This window comes from Myxocyprinus asiaticus, chromosome 9 (assembly GCF_019703515.2).
Source record: "Myxocyprinus asiaticus isolate MX2 ecotype Aquarium Trade chromosome 9, UBuf_Myxa_2, whole genome shotgun sequence".
Lineage (NCBI taxonomy): Eukaryota > Metazoa > Chordata > Actinopteri > Cypriniformes > Catostomidae > Myxocyprinus > Myxocyprinus asiaticus.
In genome coordinates this window covers 18,759,693-18,775,703 of record NC_059352.1, presented here as the reverse complement: position 1 = coordinate 18,775,703, position 16,011 = coordinate 18,759,693, and the positions used below count along the sequence as shown (strand labels likewise).

At 40.2% G+C, this 16,011-nt stretch overlaps 1 protein-coding gene across 4 annotated transcripts in view; it reads right to left on the bottom strand.

Annotated features, from left to right (window-relative positions):
- LOC127446382 (protein Jade-3-like) overlaps positions 1-15,442 on the bottom strand; it is a 22,159-nt gene extending 6,717 nt beyond the window's left edge. The window contains exons 1-12 of one of the 4 annotated variants that reach the window (XM_051707289.1): positions 15,257-15,442; positions 11,714-11,899; positions 8,134-8,194; positions 6,157-6,216; positions 5,953-6,032; positions 5,561-5,718; positions 3,203-3,393; positions 2,845-2,883; positions 2,534-2,745; positions 2,213-2,380; positions 1,732-1,848; positions 682-1,140 (exon numbers count right to left, since the gene is read on the bottom strand). In XM_051707289.1, coding sequence (XP_051563249.1) covers positions 682-1,140; positions 1,732-1,848; positions 2,213-2,380; positions 2,534-2,745; positions 2,845-2,883; positions 3,203-3,393; positions 5,561-5,718; positions 5,953-6,032; positions 6,157-6,205 — 1,473 coding nt within the window. In that variant the 5' untranslated portion in view covers positions 6,206-6,216; positions 8,134-8,194; positions 11,714-11,899; positions 15,257-15,442. Of the gene's footprint in view, positions 1-681; positions 1,141-1,731; positions 1,849-2,212; positions 2,381-2,533; positions 2,746-2,844; positions 2,884-3,202; positions 3,394-5,560; positions 5,719-5,952; positions 6,033-6,156; positions 6,217-8,133; positions 8,195-11,713; positions 11,900-13,482; positions 13,906-15,256 lie in introns of those variants that run through there. The other 3 variants (XM_051707288.1, XM_051707286.1, XM_051707290.1) reach the window with 3 other exon arrangements.
- Between the last annotated feature and the right edge of the window lie 569 nt (positions 15,443-16,011).

Sequence of the window (16,011 nt, the reverse complement as noted above, 5' to 3'; positions counted from 1 at the left end):
ACCACCACATACATTTAAGCATAACGGATGATACAGAAGCAGGAATGCACTTGAACCCGGAACATTCCTTTAATAGTGTTAAATACAAATTAAGCTCTATTGACAGCATGCTGTCAATTACCACATAAAAACTGTGTTTAATGCACTAACAATGGACGTCTAAGCAGCAAGGCTCTCTGGAGAGTTTTAAAGCAGAAATGTAAAGCTTGTATTTTTGTTAATGCACTTATATTAGGGTATTTCTTCCATACAAAAATGCTTTACTTGAGCTGTAAAGTTGTCCAGATTGTCTTTTTGGCAGTGGGACTACTGTTCTACGCAGATGAACTTAAGCAGTTATGTAGTACCAACGTAATTCCTCTGGGTGAATTTTCCTCCACGTAAGCAGTCCCAGTCGGGTATAGGGACTATACAAGACAGTACGTACACATCATGCAAAAGTTACAGGCTTTATTGCTTTGAAATATTGGTGTCATGTTAACATGAAAAAGTCTTGTGGCTATACATTCAAAACAGTGTGTAGTAACAGTGCAGTATTATTTCTGTGCAATGCCTTGCCCCTAGATTTCCATCGTAAGTGTATTACAATCGAACAAAACGGAAAAATAAATTCTGTTTGTAACAAGTTGGGGGGAAAAAACAAAACAGGACCATCTCATCCATGATAACGGGAAAACCCACCCTCTCCAGGTCCTGCCGTAGGTGCATGAACATGCGCATTCGCGTATGTATGCTGTCCTCCTGTGGCTGCAGAAGCATGTTCTCTTCATCTTCTTTAGGTGGCAGCAGGGCTTTGTTAAAGTTGCTTTTTCTCTTCATTTTCCAGTACTGAAAGATGAAATCCAGCAAGTGGACAGGCAGTCCAAGGTCCTGGGCCACTTGTTCAGGATGCACATGGGTGTAGAACTCCTCCTCCAGCTCCTGAAGTTTCTGCGCTCTCAGGCCCAGCTTCTCCGTTTCGGTTGGAGGTTTATGACGGGCCGGGCTCAAGCCCAGTTCACCTGTTTTGGGTTTACTGTGCTTCAGGCAGTAGGATTTGAACTTGACCTCATCACCTTCATCCAGGATGGTCTTCAGCTCTAGATTATGCTCAAAAGCACAAGTGACGTGGAAAGGGATGGTGCAGTTCTTAACTGAGCACTGAAAGATTAGAGACAGCGTTAAAGGGAGAGTTCACTCAAAAATGTAAATTCTGAGAAAAAAAGAACCATAAAATTATCATAAAATTGATCAAAATGTCTTGTGAACTTCATTTTAAGTCTTCCGAAGCCATACGATATCTGGATCTTTTCCAGGAATAGGTTGATCCAGTTTACAAAAATCTGAATGATCACTGACTCTGTGATCCAGCTGCGATGGTTAACAGAGGGGAAGGCTATCGGTGAATAATGACTTCAATTTCAGTCTGTACCCTGAACAAAGTCATTATACAGTACATATAAAAAGAAGTCATTTAGACCACTTTTATGGTGCTTTTTTGTCATTTTGGAGCTTGACAGCCCCAGTACTCATTTACTTCCATTATAAGGAAAAGAGTGGCCAGGATATTCTTAAAAAAAAATAAAAATAATTTTGTGCTTTATGGAAGAAAAAGAGTTATAAGGGTTTGAAATTACATGAGTAGAAGGGTGAGTAAATGATGACATAATGATCATTTATGGGGTGAACCATTCCTTTAAAAACAGACACTTAAACAGAAAACCTTCATGCTTCTTTGTCCTCTTGTATTACCTGTATACAGGCTCCAGTCTTGAGCTTACAGAGACTACAGATGAGGGACCAGCGGCTGGGGGGAATATGAGACACTTTGGTGATTGGTTCCATCCTCTCTGGACACGCAATGCTCACCTAAGCACATATACAACTCTTAATACTTCCAATAATATTAACTAGATTTTTAATATTAGCTGAAGAAAATGTGAGCGGTGCTTGCCCATGCAAAGTTTGTTGAGGGAAATTGCCAGGCTGTTGCTTTGCAGTTTTCAAAGCAGTTTAATACATTGCTACGTGGTTGCTAGGCGGCTTAAGTCAAAAGATCCCTTGCCTTGGCTTGGATCCCTTAATGCAAGTAAATGGGTCTGATTGCTTAGAAAACGAGTAGCACACCACCTCTTCTAAACAAGATGCATGATTTGAGGCAAGCTCCACTAACGGCTACCAAACTTAAGAGCATACAAGAATAATAATTCAGGCATTATTGCATCCAGCTTACCTCCGGTATCCAGAGAGCACAGCTTACATGAGCCCATTTGGTGCCCGCCCTGGTGGCCTTCATTGCACCCCCACTTTTTGGACAAAGAAGGCACTGAGGATTGATGCCAAGCACACACGTTCTGCACAGCCAGTTTCCATCTGGCACTTTCACAATGCCATAGCAGGCCTGCAACAGAACAGAGTATGATGAGTATGATCTATGTCAGAATGAAGGCTATTTTATAACTTCTACAACAACATTACAAAAATTTAACCAAAAAGCACATACAGAAGAGCTGATGGAACATCCTGCCTACTTTACGGGATATTAAGGTCATACCTGGTGCACGCAAATGTTGCACTTGTCACAAAAGACCATGTCATTGCCCTCTTCACTGTCAGGTGAACGACATACATCACAGATGACATCCTCATCATATTCTATTCCCAACCCTTCCTCTGTCTCAATGGCATGGTTCATGTTTTCATGGCACTGCCTCTCCAGGGCCTCCATCACCCGTTCCATTGTCAACTCGTCCACCGGCCCATCACCTGAAACAGACACAGAACTTTTATTTCATTGTGTAGTTGATCATTGTTTTTTAAAGGGATAGTTCACCCAAAATGACACTTCTGTCATCATTTACTCACCCTCATGTTGTTCCAAACACATATGACTCTTTTCTTCTTCTGTGGAACACAAAAGATTTGACACAATGTTACAGTCACAATTCTCTTTCATTGCATCTTTTTTTCATACAATGAAAGTGAATGGAGACTGAGGCTGGCATTCTGCTGCCTTACATCTCCTTTTGCGATCTACAGAATAAAGTAAGGCATATGGGTTTGGAACAACCTACAGTTGCGTAAATATTGACAGAATTTTTGGGTGAACCATCCCTTTATCACCCTGTGAAAGTTATAACACAAATGGGAAAAAAACAGAACCTTTGTAGTGCTCCATGACACCAAATCTAGATCTTTTTTTAATTGCCATTTTCTCTCTTACCCATCTGCCCAAGCTCTGCATTGAGCTGCTGGAGCCAGTATAAGTCCATATTGTCTAGGTCGTATCTGCACATGGCCTCTGCCAGCTCTTTGATGTTGACGTAACCCATCTCTGTAGAGTCCGGACTCCAGCACTGAATATACTTCCTGGGTTTCGTGAAGAGGACCTCCTTTGGCTTCTCTGCCATTATTCTGTAAAAAAAAAAAAAAAAAAATAATAATAAAAAAAAACACAATCAAATCACTTGCAAGAACTCATTTAGCAGACCCTACTTACAAAAAAGTACTGTGGTGGTACCATGGTACATTGATGTATTAAGCCCCTTTCCCACAAACAGTCCTATTAAGAGGAAAGGCACACTCAAAAAGACTTTTCCCTCTCGTACATTCGCACACACAAAGGAACCACCTTATTGACGTCATCTAGAGCAGACCATTTTTCTTCTGCTGTTGTTTGCACGCACGATTCAATAGCAACAACAAAATCAACAACACTGATGGAGGACATCAGAATCGGAGCTACAACTCTGTTAGGTCTGTTTTACACAAACTGTGTCTTCAGGTCGTCCCCAAAGCCCCAGTGAGAGGAGAGATGAGGCGTTCAGTTATTTTAACCACACAGCACACACTGAACTCAGCGGGACAAAATATGTTGGAAATGCACTATAAACCTATTTATCAACACAATCTTTTACAGTAAAGGCTTTTATGACTCATACATAAAATAATGTACTGAACAACTCACCTATTGATTGAAAAAAAAAAAAAGATGTCTTGATGCAAGTTAACCACGCAGTAACAGGCACGCAATACTTTTCTTAGTTAATTTTCATGTCGCTTTAGTTTATAATATATTTAAATTACCACACTCGATAAACATCTTATTTATTTTTGTTATCACAGGAAAAATGTAATGTAGTAACCCAGAAATCACTTTATTTTCTGTATAGTCACACAGTACACACATAGCCCTTTTCCACTGAAATGGCGATGGTTCTCGTGTTCACAGCCGGCAATCTGGAGCCTATTGTAAACCGGCTGTGCTTTCCACTGACTTGAGAGCTGAACGGTGACGTAACAGGTTATGTGGCTACGTGGTTGTTTAACGTGACTACTTCAAGCATAAACAAACATGTCCAAGACATTGTTGCTCCCTCCACTGCCACTTTTGCTTGGGTCTTTTAAGCTCCCTGTACTCTTGATTTGGACAATTGTCCGATTGAAGCCGGTGTGCATAATTTCTTGCCGTATCTCCTCATAGACTTTTTTCCTTTGCAATCTCTCTAGTTTATCTTGAATATCCGTAGAAGACCATATCGCAAGTAGAGTGCTTGTTTCCTCTGCACTTCCTAAACGTTTTTGATGTCTGCCATTTTTGTGGGGTCTTTATTGTTGTTATAGAGTAAAAAAGTACTCCTTGCTGCAGACGGTAGCTACTGTTGTTGTTTGGAAAAATACCTGGTGATGAAACATAATTACGCCCTCCATCCCCCGACGTAATCGGTTCCTGTGTAGAGACCAGCAAGCTTTGGGGGCCGGTGTGGAACCCGCACCTGAACCATGTCGGTGGAAAAGGGCTAACAGTCACACAGTGCAGATGCAATGGAATCTCAAAACGAGTCTCTCGTTGAAGTCCCGCAGCAGCTCCCTTACGAAAATCGAGAGTTCATGGCAAATTTGCCGCAAATTCGCCACTGAGAATTTTCACATGCAAATTAGCTTTGCGGCAAACTGTCCATTGTTGCTAAAGGTTTGCCAGAGATTCACCACTACCTGCGGAGAGCTGCAAACTTCAGGCAAAAATTAGCGGTGAATCAAAAGCTAATTTGCATGTGAAAATAACGAGCAGCAAATTTGCGGCAAGTTTGTGGACAGTTTAGAATTTTTTGTAAGGGCTCTGTTCCCCTCCTCGCACACACATAATATGTGAAACAGGCGATACTCTTTGGATACCTTGTTGGTTTTATGTTATTTCTGTTAACGGAATTGGAAATTTAGTGCAATCCTCAGAGAAGGAGAGCAGCTAGAAGTTTGTTTAATCATGGCGGCTGTTGACTCTTCGCATTTCTCATTGCTTTGTGCATCATACGTGTTTGACTAATCACAGGCTGCAGCACCTACTACAGTCCTTCTTCTCCCAAAAATTTACCTACCCTGGAGTAGGAGCTAAAAAAAAGTATCTCTAAATGGCTTAGAGGAACTATAGTTCCAAAACAATGAAAAGTATTAGTTCCTAATTAAAGTACCAAAAACGGGCTTTAGTTCCTGCAGTAGGAAAGGGCCTTTAGATGGTAATACTATGGTACTTTGATATATGCCAAAGTACTAAAAAAGCTTTTTATGAGAATGCATGACATACCTCACAGAGGGCTGAGAGATGGTGTCTGGACTGGCGGGTACTTGTACACCTTTTTCCCATTCCTGCTTCCACGTGTCAGCCAGCAGGTAATAATCTTCTGGAGAGATGTGGTGAGAATCCGGAAGCTTCATTGCACTGATCAAGTCTTTTCTGAACACCTACAAGGGAGAAATTGGAAGAGATCCACACATTAACCTGAATGAGTGATATGATTGATTTTATGTGTGTATATATGTATATATATATATATATATATATATATATATATATATATATATATATATATATATATATATATATAAAAAAGACTCTATAGTTCTTAGTGTAGTTCTTATAGTTCTGTTGTTGGCAAATCAAGCGTTGCAAAAAAGGTTGAGGTCTTCTGTGCTTACCTCTGCCGGTTTCTTATGAGCAGAGGCGGGGGTGCCTGGTTTGCTTCCATACTTGTTAAAGGAAAAGGACGTCGAGGGACCTTTACGGTAAGACAATGGATTGAGACAAATAATATTTCCATTATCTTGTCACAAAGGACATTTAAATATTGTTCATTGACTTCTACCTTCATAAAGAATTCAATATGGCACATTTATACTCACTCTCATTGTCTGAACTGTCACTGCTGCTTGAAGTCCTGAGCCGTTTCATCCTGACGTATCCTGCAATGAGAAACAGAACAAAAGTTCAAGTACATCCTCAGATCAAGCACCAGAGAAAGACTTTCCACCTGAACCATTCAGGTACAATGATAATTTCACCTCATAATAGAGCCGTTTTCATATAAATGGTTCCGGTTCTGATTCCTCTTCACGGTTCCTTCAGTACTTTTGAGGAAGAATTATTTGAAAATAAGAAATGCAATTTTTACTGCAATTACTGCCCTCAGCAGCCTGTTGCCAAATGATAAGGTAGTTTCAGATTTCTACTGAGCAGATATAACAAATCAGAAATCATTTTTATACAATTCATGTAAAAGGCCTGTTTGCATACTTTGAGGCATAAATGCAATCTAATAACTGATCCGAAGTTACCATAAATTAAATAAAAAGTCTAAACAAGATTATAACATTTATATTATAATTTTTATATTACATTATTCTACTCGTTACAACAAAATTCACGTGTATCTTTAACTCTCGCTCGTCAGGACAGTGCGCACATCTGACGACAAGACGTCTAGATATCAAGCAGTTTTGAAAACTGTTGCAGCGTCTGGAACTAGTCTCGGCATGTCGCAGGAGTGCGCACACAACAAGACCTTTCGTCGTGAGATCAGAGACTTCTCGTCGCAGACCAGTCACCGACATCAAAGGAGACAAGCTTGAGTCATGTAGTGTACATTAGGCATTAGACCAGGGGTCGGCAACCTATGCATTGGCACATGGAGAGGTAATCACTGGCATGCCATCAATGGCAAGAGAGGAGTAGACTATTTATTCATATGAAATGATGTATGTAACCCTTCCTCATGATCACGCAGCGTGTTTTCATCAGCTGAATAGGAGGCTAAACAAAAAGTTAAAATGTGACGAGACTGCAGTATACCCAACAGACTCGTTTAGCGCGTGCAAGCCATTCGCGCATCACAAGCTGGCAGCGCTTCACTTTCGGTTAATCGTGCAAGTAAAGTGCCCACTTTGCTTCAGTCAGGCTGCACGGATGACAACATTCCGTGTTTCACTTGTTTCTTTTTGCTTTCAGAACAACACTTAATGATATAATAAAAACAACACTATTAATCCTTGAGATTCCAACCCAGCATACAGGTACACCGTCCTTAAACCATGGTCACATAAAAAATTACATTAAAAGAGAAAACATAAACCCACATTGTGGGATTCAAAAATCTGAGTCTATTCAAAATATAAATTAAACCTGGAAACAAAGTTTTAGGATTTTGCAGGTGCGATTCACCGAAAAGGGCTAAATAGTTGATCGGCTTGTGATGTGCGAATGGCTTGCACCCGCAGCGCAAGTCTCGTCACACTTTAATAGTGTTTAGCCTCCCATTCAGCTGATGAAAAATGCTGTGTTATCATGAGGAAGGGTTGTCGGCACAGCCATTGACCAGGAAAATAAAAAATGGCACTCCATGTCAAAATGGTTGCTGACCCCTGCATTAGACTGTTATGTAGCCTAATGTTGTACTTCATGCTTGTGAGACTTTAACAGTTATTATTACATTTAGAATTGGACATTCATAACTTGCGCATCAGTATAAGATTGGGAAGAGTATTTTAGTACAGTGCTTGGTCTGAATAGGTGGAAAATTGCACGTAACTATACCAAAAGTCATCAAAATAATTTTTTTTTATATATATATATATATATATATATATATATATATATATATATATATATATATATATATATATATATATATATATATATATGGAACTGTTCTGAACCAAAAAAAATACAACAAAAAAAAGTTCTCAGTTCCCACCCTTGCTAAAACCAGCCTAAGCTCATTTAGTACCATGGTATAACAATCTGACATGATCACTGTACCATGATACCACCACAGAACTTTTTTGTAACACCACATTTTGTTGAGCTGATTTTTGTGCACTCACCATAAATCCAAAGCGAACGCTAGTGTATTCCTCCACCGTGCTTCTTCCGCCTCATTTATGCCTGGAAAACAAAAAACAAAAAGACATTAGCAAAGAACACAAAACTTTTTATGTTGTTAAAAAACGGGTATTAGATACCAAGCAAAGGACAGCGTGTAACGTGATTTATTATGCTCCAATACCAGACTGAGAGTGGCCTCCTTAAATAAATATTAACCAGGCTCACTAGGAGCAATTGCAGCCAACCCACACAAATGGAAATATGTAGCCTATAAACACAAACAGCTTGAATGGACAGCTTATAAGCAAGGCACATTACTTAAAGTAATACTATTTCTGATGAGTTTAATGCACTCGGGCCTAAACTAAAACAATACCTCCATTTCTTTAAAGACAAATAGAGAGAGAACTACTAATATACTGCACAAAGGATTCTGGAAGATAAAGTGAACAGCAAAGATAACTCATGAAAAGTGGATGTCTGAGCTCAAATTTCTCAAAGTAGCACAATATTGATAGTGGCGTCTATACTGCACTACAAAGCCAAAACACAGTAACTATGCCATGACTGAAATGAACAAAAACTGTTTTAAAGTGATTTATCCAGCCAAAGCTGGATTATAAAATAGTCTCACTTGGTCTTCTGTGAATCTGAACATAGTTGAGCCAAACCCGCCTGTCAGGACAATTCTCTGACTAGAGACGAGATTTCAGTTAGCTTAGTGCAATCTTAATTTTGACAAAATGTGTTAATCACCATTGTAAAAAGCAACATAGAGATAGATAATCACCAAGGAAATGTTTTTTTGAAAGAAGAGACTTAAAACAAGGAAGAAAGGGTGGAATTGAGAAATGACGCAAGACTCGAACTTGCGTCACCCACAAGAGCATCATGACCCAACGAGTTGGAGCATACGCACAAACTGATATGCCACATCTCCGACAAAGCAAGTTTTTTTAAAACCTAGAATTGTAAATGTCATCCCACTTGTTTAATATGGTGACATTTTGCTTGAGTTTGTTACTTATGTGGTAGTGTTTGTGGATACTATAAATACCCATAGACGGGAAACAGAGAAGGCTTGAGATCTGCCTATTTGGCAGCATGTAACTCTGCATTAAATGCATAGTGCCCTCTGATACACACAGTGCAGTCACTACACACACGTAAACAGGAACTTCAAGATTTTACAGTAATTTCACTGTCTGCATATCAACCAGAAAACCTATCATAAGAAAGGAGCATGAAGCTTGTATTTAGCTTGTGTTATACAGCTATAATTTCAGTCCAGGAAAGAAATGCTTTGAATCTGAAACAAAAGTGCCAGTGTTATGTAACAGTTTAGCATACAGGATGGAGTACTAGTGGCGTCAAGCCAGACCCCCCGAAGTCCACAGCGATAAGTGTAATAATGACCATTTCTGACTGCTCAGAGCAGCTTGAAGACTGTTAAAGTCACAAAATGACCTACATTCAATAATAAAATAAAAAGGTGATCCTTGCTGTTGTCACTGTGCCTTCTGTGTGAGGCATTTAATCCAAGGTTCCTTTAGGAAGCACTAACTTAGTGTAGTTCTAGTATGGTACACTGTAAACAGTATGGTAAACATTATTTATTGTTGGTATAATATTTGTACCAATATTGTCTTTCACTGAATTTACCAGAATACCCTTTTATGATTTTTGGTGATGATTATTGATGATAAATGTTTAACATCAATCATGTATGGATCATTAGTACTGTACAAAACAGGCATTTTATGAATCCAGCTATGAATTTTGATAATGGCTTCAGTAAGTAAATGGAAAAGGCACTCAGTATGCCCCCTGACTTACTCCCTGGAGGACTTTTGACATGGATCTGAAGCCACATTTGTGACATTAACAGGCACGCTTTCAAACGCACGGACGAACATCAGCTTCTGGCGCACATGCTTCTCCGAACACACAGTCTGAATGTTTTGAAAAGGAAGCAGTAATGAGACTGAATGGCTACTGAGGACCTGCAGGCTTGAATTTTAGGAGGACCATGAGCTGAATGAACTTTTGAATAAAATTTTTGTCACTTGGACTACATTGTTCTATTATTTTCAGAATACTTTGTGTTACATTAATACATAACACATTTTTAAATATTACCTATATAGTTGAAAAAGAAAATCCAAAAATGTAACTGCTGAAGGAGCAATGCTCACTCAAAAATGTACAGTTCTGCCAACATTTACTTACCCTCCTCGATCAAAATGATTATGACTTTTTTCATCCGTAAATCACAAGAATGAGGGATGAGGGGATTGGGAGTGTGACAGTCAAACTCCAAAACCACATAAAGGTCACCCATATCACTCACGCACTATATTTTAATTATTTTGAAGCCATGCGATAGTATTGTGAGGAACACTCCTCTTTACCCATTCGAATCTGGTGTGTACGTGAAAATGTCTTTGTTTACATAAGCGCAGTGCAGTGAGCGCACCTGTCTTTAAATTGGCACATGTATTTTGCTACGAGTATATTCCAAACAAACTCTCAAACCCAACATCTCTTTTTGACTGGATAATATAACACAAGGTATAGCAATATAAATACACGTGTAATAATGTACATTAAGAATAACAGATATAGTATAACAAATGACGCATAATATTAAAAAGAAAATAAACGGGGGGTCTGGGTAGCTCAGTGGTAAAAGACTCTGGCTACCACCACTGGAGTTCGCTAGTTCGAACCTCAGGGCGTGCTGAGTGACTCCAGCCAAGTCTCCTAAGCAACCAAATTGGCCCGGTTCCTAGGAAGGGTAGAGTCACATGGGGTAACCTCCTCGTGGTCGCTATAATGTGGTTCGTTCTCAGTGGGGCGCGTGGAGAGTTGAGCGTGGATGCCGTGGTGGATGGAGTGAAGCCTCCACACGTGCTATGTCTCCGTGGCTACATGCTCAAAAAGCTACATGATAAGATGTGCAGGTTGGCGGTCTCAGAAGTGGAGGCAGCTTGGATTCATCCTCCGCCACCCGGATTGACTACGCGACCACGAGGCCTTAAAAGCACATAGGGAATTGGGCATTCCAAATTGGGGAAAAAGGAAAAAATAAAAATAAAAAATAACAAAAACACTGGCTCATGGTCTTTTCTGTATTTAATTACTGCGTATTTGTATTCAATTCAGGGTCTCTTGGGTGTAGTGAGAAATAAAGCACAGTTACAGGAATACTTTGTAATATTATCCTTTCAATAAAATAGCAGTGAGGTTCGGCAATTCATTTGTCTACACTCGTAGTAAAATACTGCATGCAAGTCTTTTTTAAGGGATATTTTACAATGAGCATAGTCCAAACTAATTGCTGACTCTAGCTGCTAATTTTACTGCCAGGATAATATAACATGCACAGTAATATGCATATAATAAATATTGAACATTAAGACAAAACACCAGATTTAGTATAAAATTTGAGCTATCTGTACATTACATAAATATTCTAAACAGAAAGAAAGTGTTTACAGCTTCTATATAATTTATTTACAGCATATTTGCACTGAGTTCAGAGTTTTTGTGCGTGAAACGAGTAAAAGACCACAGCACCTGTTTGCCAGTTGATTAGCGCCACCAACACACTGGAACAGCAGCGACTCTGGCAAAATGATTGGTCAGTCAGTTTTCATTGCAGTCTGAAGAAAAAAGTCAAACTTTGGATTGTCGGTGGACGATTTGTCGGACATGGTGTGAATAGTCCCATAGCAATCCATTGTTCCAATTCAAAAGCTCATTCTGATAAAAAAAAAATAATTATTTATTTGGTGTGAATTGGCCTTTAAGGTGCAAAAGTGATTCTCTCTTTTACACACCAGACAGACTGAAAATGTCAGTGGCTGACTCCTGTCGTTAAATAAGGCTGTCAATCGAGAACAATATGAAAGGTAAATAGAAATGGCTTACTTATTGTTGACTCTGCATATTTAGCTGAGACACAAGAGAATTTTAACACCTAAACAATTACACACATCAGCTTTAAGGCAACACATTTAAGGCCCAAACATACTCTAAGCAAGTATGTGAATGCAGACGCACCTTGCTACGCAAGTTCAATTTCACGCGTTGTGAAATATGTCCGCGCTCAATACATTACACAACGCAATTACGCGCTGTATTTTCAGCGTTGCCATAAGCGTTGCTGTAACGGATTTTTTCTTTCAATCAACAACTGTCATGGCGGACTCGGGCAGCAATTTGAGTTGAATCTTTTCAAAAAATATATACAAATTTTTGTCCCCAGTCCATTCAAACAAACTTGTTTTTTCTCCGTGTCTCTCCCCACTCATCAACTATTGACTCATCTACCACATCCGGGCTGCATCCAAAAACTTAGGCAGCTGACTACTTAATGGCTTAACTGACAGCTGTTTTGAATGAACGGAACTCTTAGGCCGTGTGTCCAGCAAAGCGTTTTTCCTGAGGCCAGCGTATTTTTTTCAATTGTTTGCAATGGGAGCGACACATATTTTAAGAAGCCAGCAGCGTGACGAGGTGCTGAGCGCCTATTCCATGCTGAAAACTGCATGCTTGCCGTTTTATTCTGGTTGCCGAGAGATGGAATATTTTCAACTTTGGGTAAAATGCAGCACTCATCACTGTCACTTTTTACCCAGCCGTCCAATCACAGTGGAGAAGGGGCAGGACAAATACCACACCGACCAACCATCACATCCTACTTGTACAATGACTGAACAACAATGGAGTAGAAGTTTGCTGGTCTCTGAGTATTCATGTCTGTACCAGATGACATTCCCGGACTACAATATTATTATGAAAATGAATGCTTCAGCCTTCCCTTCATCCAGAGCAAGGGCCAGAGCAAGTACTCTTTCTTGTGCCAACATTTGTACATTCAGTATTTGTTGATAACACAAACTATCTGTGAAATTAGGTACTTGCAACACATTACTTCCGTTGAAATTCCGTATCATAGCAACCAAAGCGTCTCAGCTGAACAAACGCTGCGCCTCCAAAGACGCTTACAAGCGCTCACAGCTGGCCGTTTTAAGAAGAGCGCCTGGCATTTCCAGCAGACAAAAAACGCTTTGGTGGACACACGGCCTTGAGGAAACTGGTCTCCGAACAGTTTGAAAAGCACCTTATTTTCATCCTGCCTTCATATAAAACCTCCTAAAGCGGCATTTTTCTGGTTTTGGATGCAGCACCGGTTTCGTGGTCACACCTAAAAATATTTTGCCCTCTTGTGGTCTGAGGTTTGTAACCGCCAGAGCAACGCAAGAGTGCACGTAATGTATGTACAACGGGACCACGCGTTGGCCAAGCACTCGCATCTGCGTACTTGCCTGAAGTATGTTTACCTTAACGGAAAATGGAGACAACCTAGTCTGTTCAAGAGTCACAGGGTGTCCAGCCAGGTCTCCTAAGCAACCAAATTGGCCCGGTTGCTAGGGAGGGTAGTCACATGTTGTAACCTCCTCGTGGTCGCTATAATGTGGTTCGCTCACAGAGAATGGATTACGCAGAGAAAAGCGTGAAGCCTCCACACATGCTATGTCTCCGCGGTAACGCGCTCAACAAGCCATGTGATAAGATGCACGGATTGACAGTCTCAGACATGGAGGCAACTGAGATTCGTCCTCCGCCACCCGGATTGAGGCGAGTCACTACGCCACCACAAGGACTTAGAGTGCATTGGGACTTGGGCGTTCCAAATTGGAGAGAAAAGGGGAGAAAAAGAAGAAGAAAAAAAAAAGAGTCACAGGGTGGCCTTGGCTTGCTTTGTGATACAAAATGACAGAGCCAACCCCCACCCCTATTGCACCATGATAAAGCACAATGCACTGCCCAGACAGACCACCCCACACCCCAACACTAAAACAGATCAGTGGCTACTACACCCCACACCCTACCTCACACTGGCTTAGTGTACTAGCAAACCCTCCCATTTGCTGGCTCTATAGAAAAATAAATTACAAGACTGATCTTACACGTTATCCCTCTCCTTTATTACATATGCTAATCATCTTTTTAAATTATGGCAGTTTATTTTGTGAATACTTGCAGTTCAGCCTATACTTAGGTGTTAAATCGGCCATCGACAAGAAGCATACTCATTAAAGCCCATGGCTAGGTATTTCGCGGGAAGTAGAGGGGGAACGGAAGTTCGAGGAGGGCATTCCCGCATTCCATAAACTGTACTTCCGCTCCAAACTTTCTGTTCCACTGTGGACGTATCGCTTCAGAATAAGAAGAGATTTTATGTCAGTTCTACATTTAATTTTAGATTTTTATGCAAAGTTGTATCTGTTGTCTCATTCATTGCGTTTATGGTTAAACAATGTCAACAGCGTTCTCTCTACTGAACAAAGAAAACAAATACAAACGCAAAGCAACATTCGGAAGCAAAATAGCTTGGTTGCACGAGTTCCAAGCCTGATACCGAACGCAAAACATCAAAGCAGGCTACAAATTCTAGCATTAAATAAAGCAGTGTAATTATGCAACAACCTACGGCATTACACAACGTACAAAAACAATCAAACATAGCCTCGTTTCCTTTGTAAATTAAATGATGATGCAACGAGGGCGTATATTTTAGCCAGCATTTGTGCATTATTGTGACTGAACTGCTACACAGTTGTCTGTGTTAAGCTATGGCCAATACATTTACACTCTGTCCGTGCTGGACCAAAAGATACAACTTTTCATACAGTCTAATACAGAATGGCATGGCAAAAACAGTTAAGGTTTACTGTAAGTCGTTCCTAAAGAGTAGTACTGTAACTATGTGTGAGCATTATGTGTCCTCCATTGCTGAATGATTAAGGGTTTCTGACGGCCTTGGCGCCAAACTCGAGCCGCCCTACATGACGAACACACTCCAGTCACTACAGTCACTCCTACTGCCACAATTACACTTCCTATATGTATATAACGCCACTCAGTATGTACTCTCAAACTTTAGCGCAAATATGTCGGTATCGCTGACACCAATATTGTCAGTTATCTGATATAGACGGTAAAACCGTGCTCATAAAGGACCTGTAGGAAGCAGCAGGCCGCTGCCTGGATAACTGGCACACTGAGTCCTGTGTGAAGACACGAGCAGTATTGTTCGTGCGGCACCCTTACCCCAAATCCAAAACTCCACTTTTACAGGCCGATCGCACGAGGCAAAAGAGTCCGCTGGGCTGTCTTCAAGTCAGCAGTCCAGAGATGAGGCAAATAAGCGTGTGTTTTTTGTTAATTTTTCTATCCCACTGTCAATATCCCAAAAGCAGCAATCACCCTCTCACCACGACACAACAGCCCTATTGTACTGGCCGACCGCTGGGTCCTAAACTCCGCCTCATCCGTGGCCCTTCTGACTGACCGCCAGTGCAAACTGGACTGTTTTGCATATTTCTTTTTAGTGAAAGTCAAATGTTCCCTAACAGCCACTAAGGAGTGCTACTCAAATGTAATTAATTTATGAAAAATCTCGGTATCATCAATTATTTTGACTTGTTATGGAAGCATATTGAGGACCAAAGGAAATATTTGCAATCCACAACATAGCTAGGGCCAAATGTACCTGGAATATTATACCATAATAGTGATTAATGGCATGCAAGTTCCCTATAAATTCTATATTACCACTCAAACAAACTTTTAAAATTGTAACTCACCAATCTCATTGTGCAAGCAAAGTCATATATCACTATCCAGGATAGTTTTTTTTTTTTTTTTTTGCAATAAAGGGGCAGTCACACTAGGCTTTGAGCACGCAAATTATTTTAGGAGAATGTAACAGCCAGGATATGATGTCACACTGGAGTGCTTCTGGTGTAAGTAAATAATACATCATAAATAACAAATAATATTATTTAAAAAATGTTAAAATATAT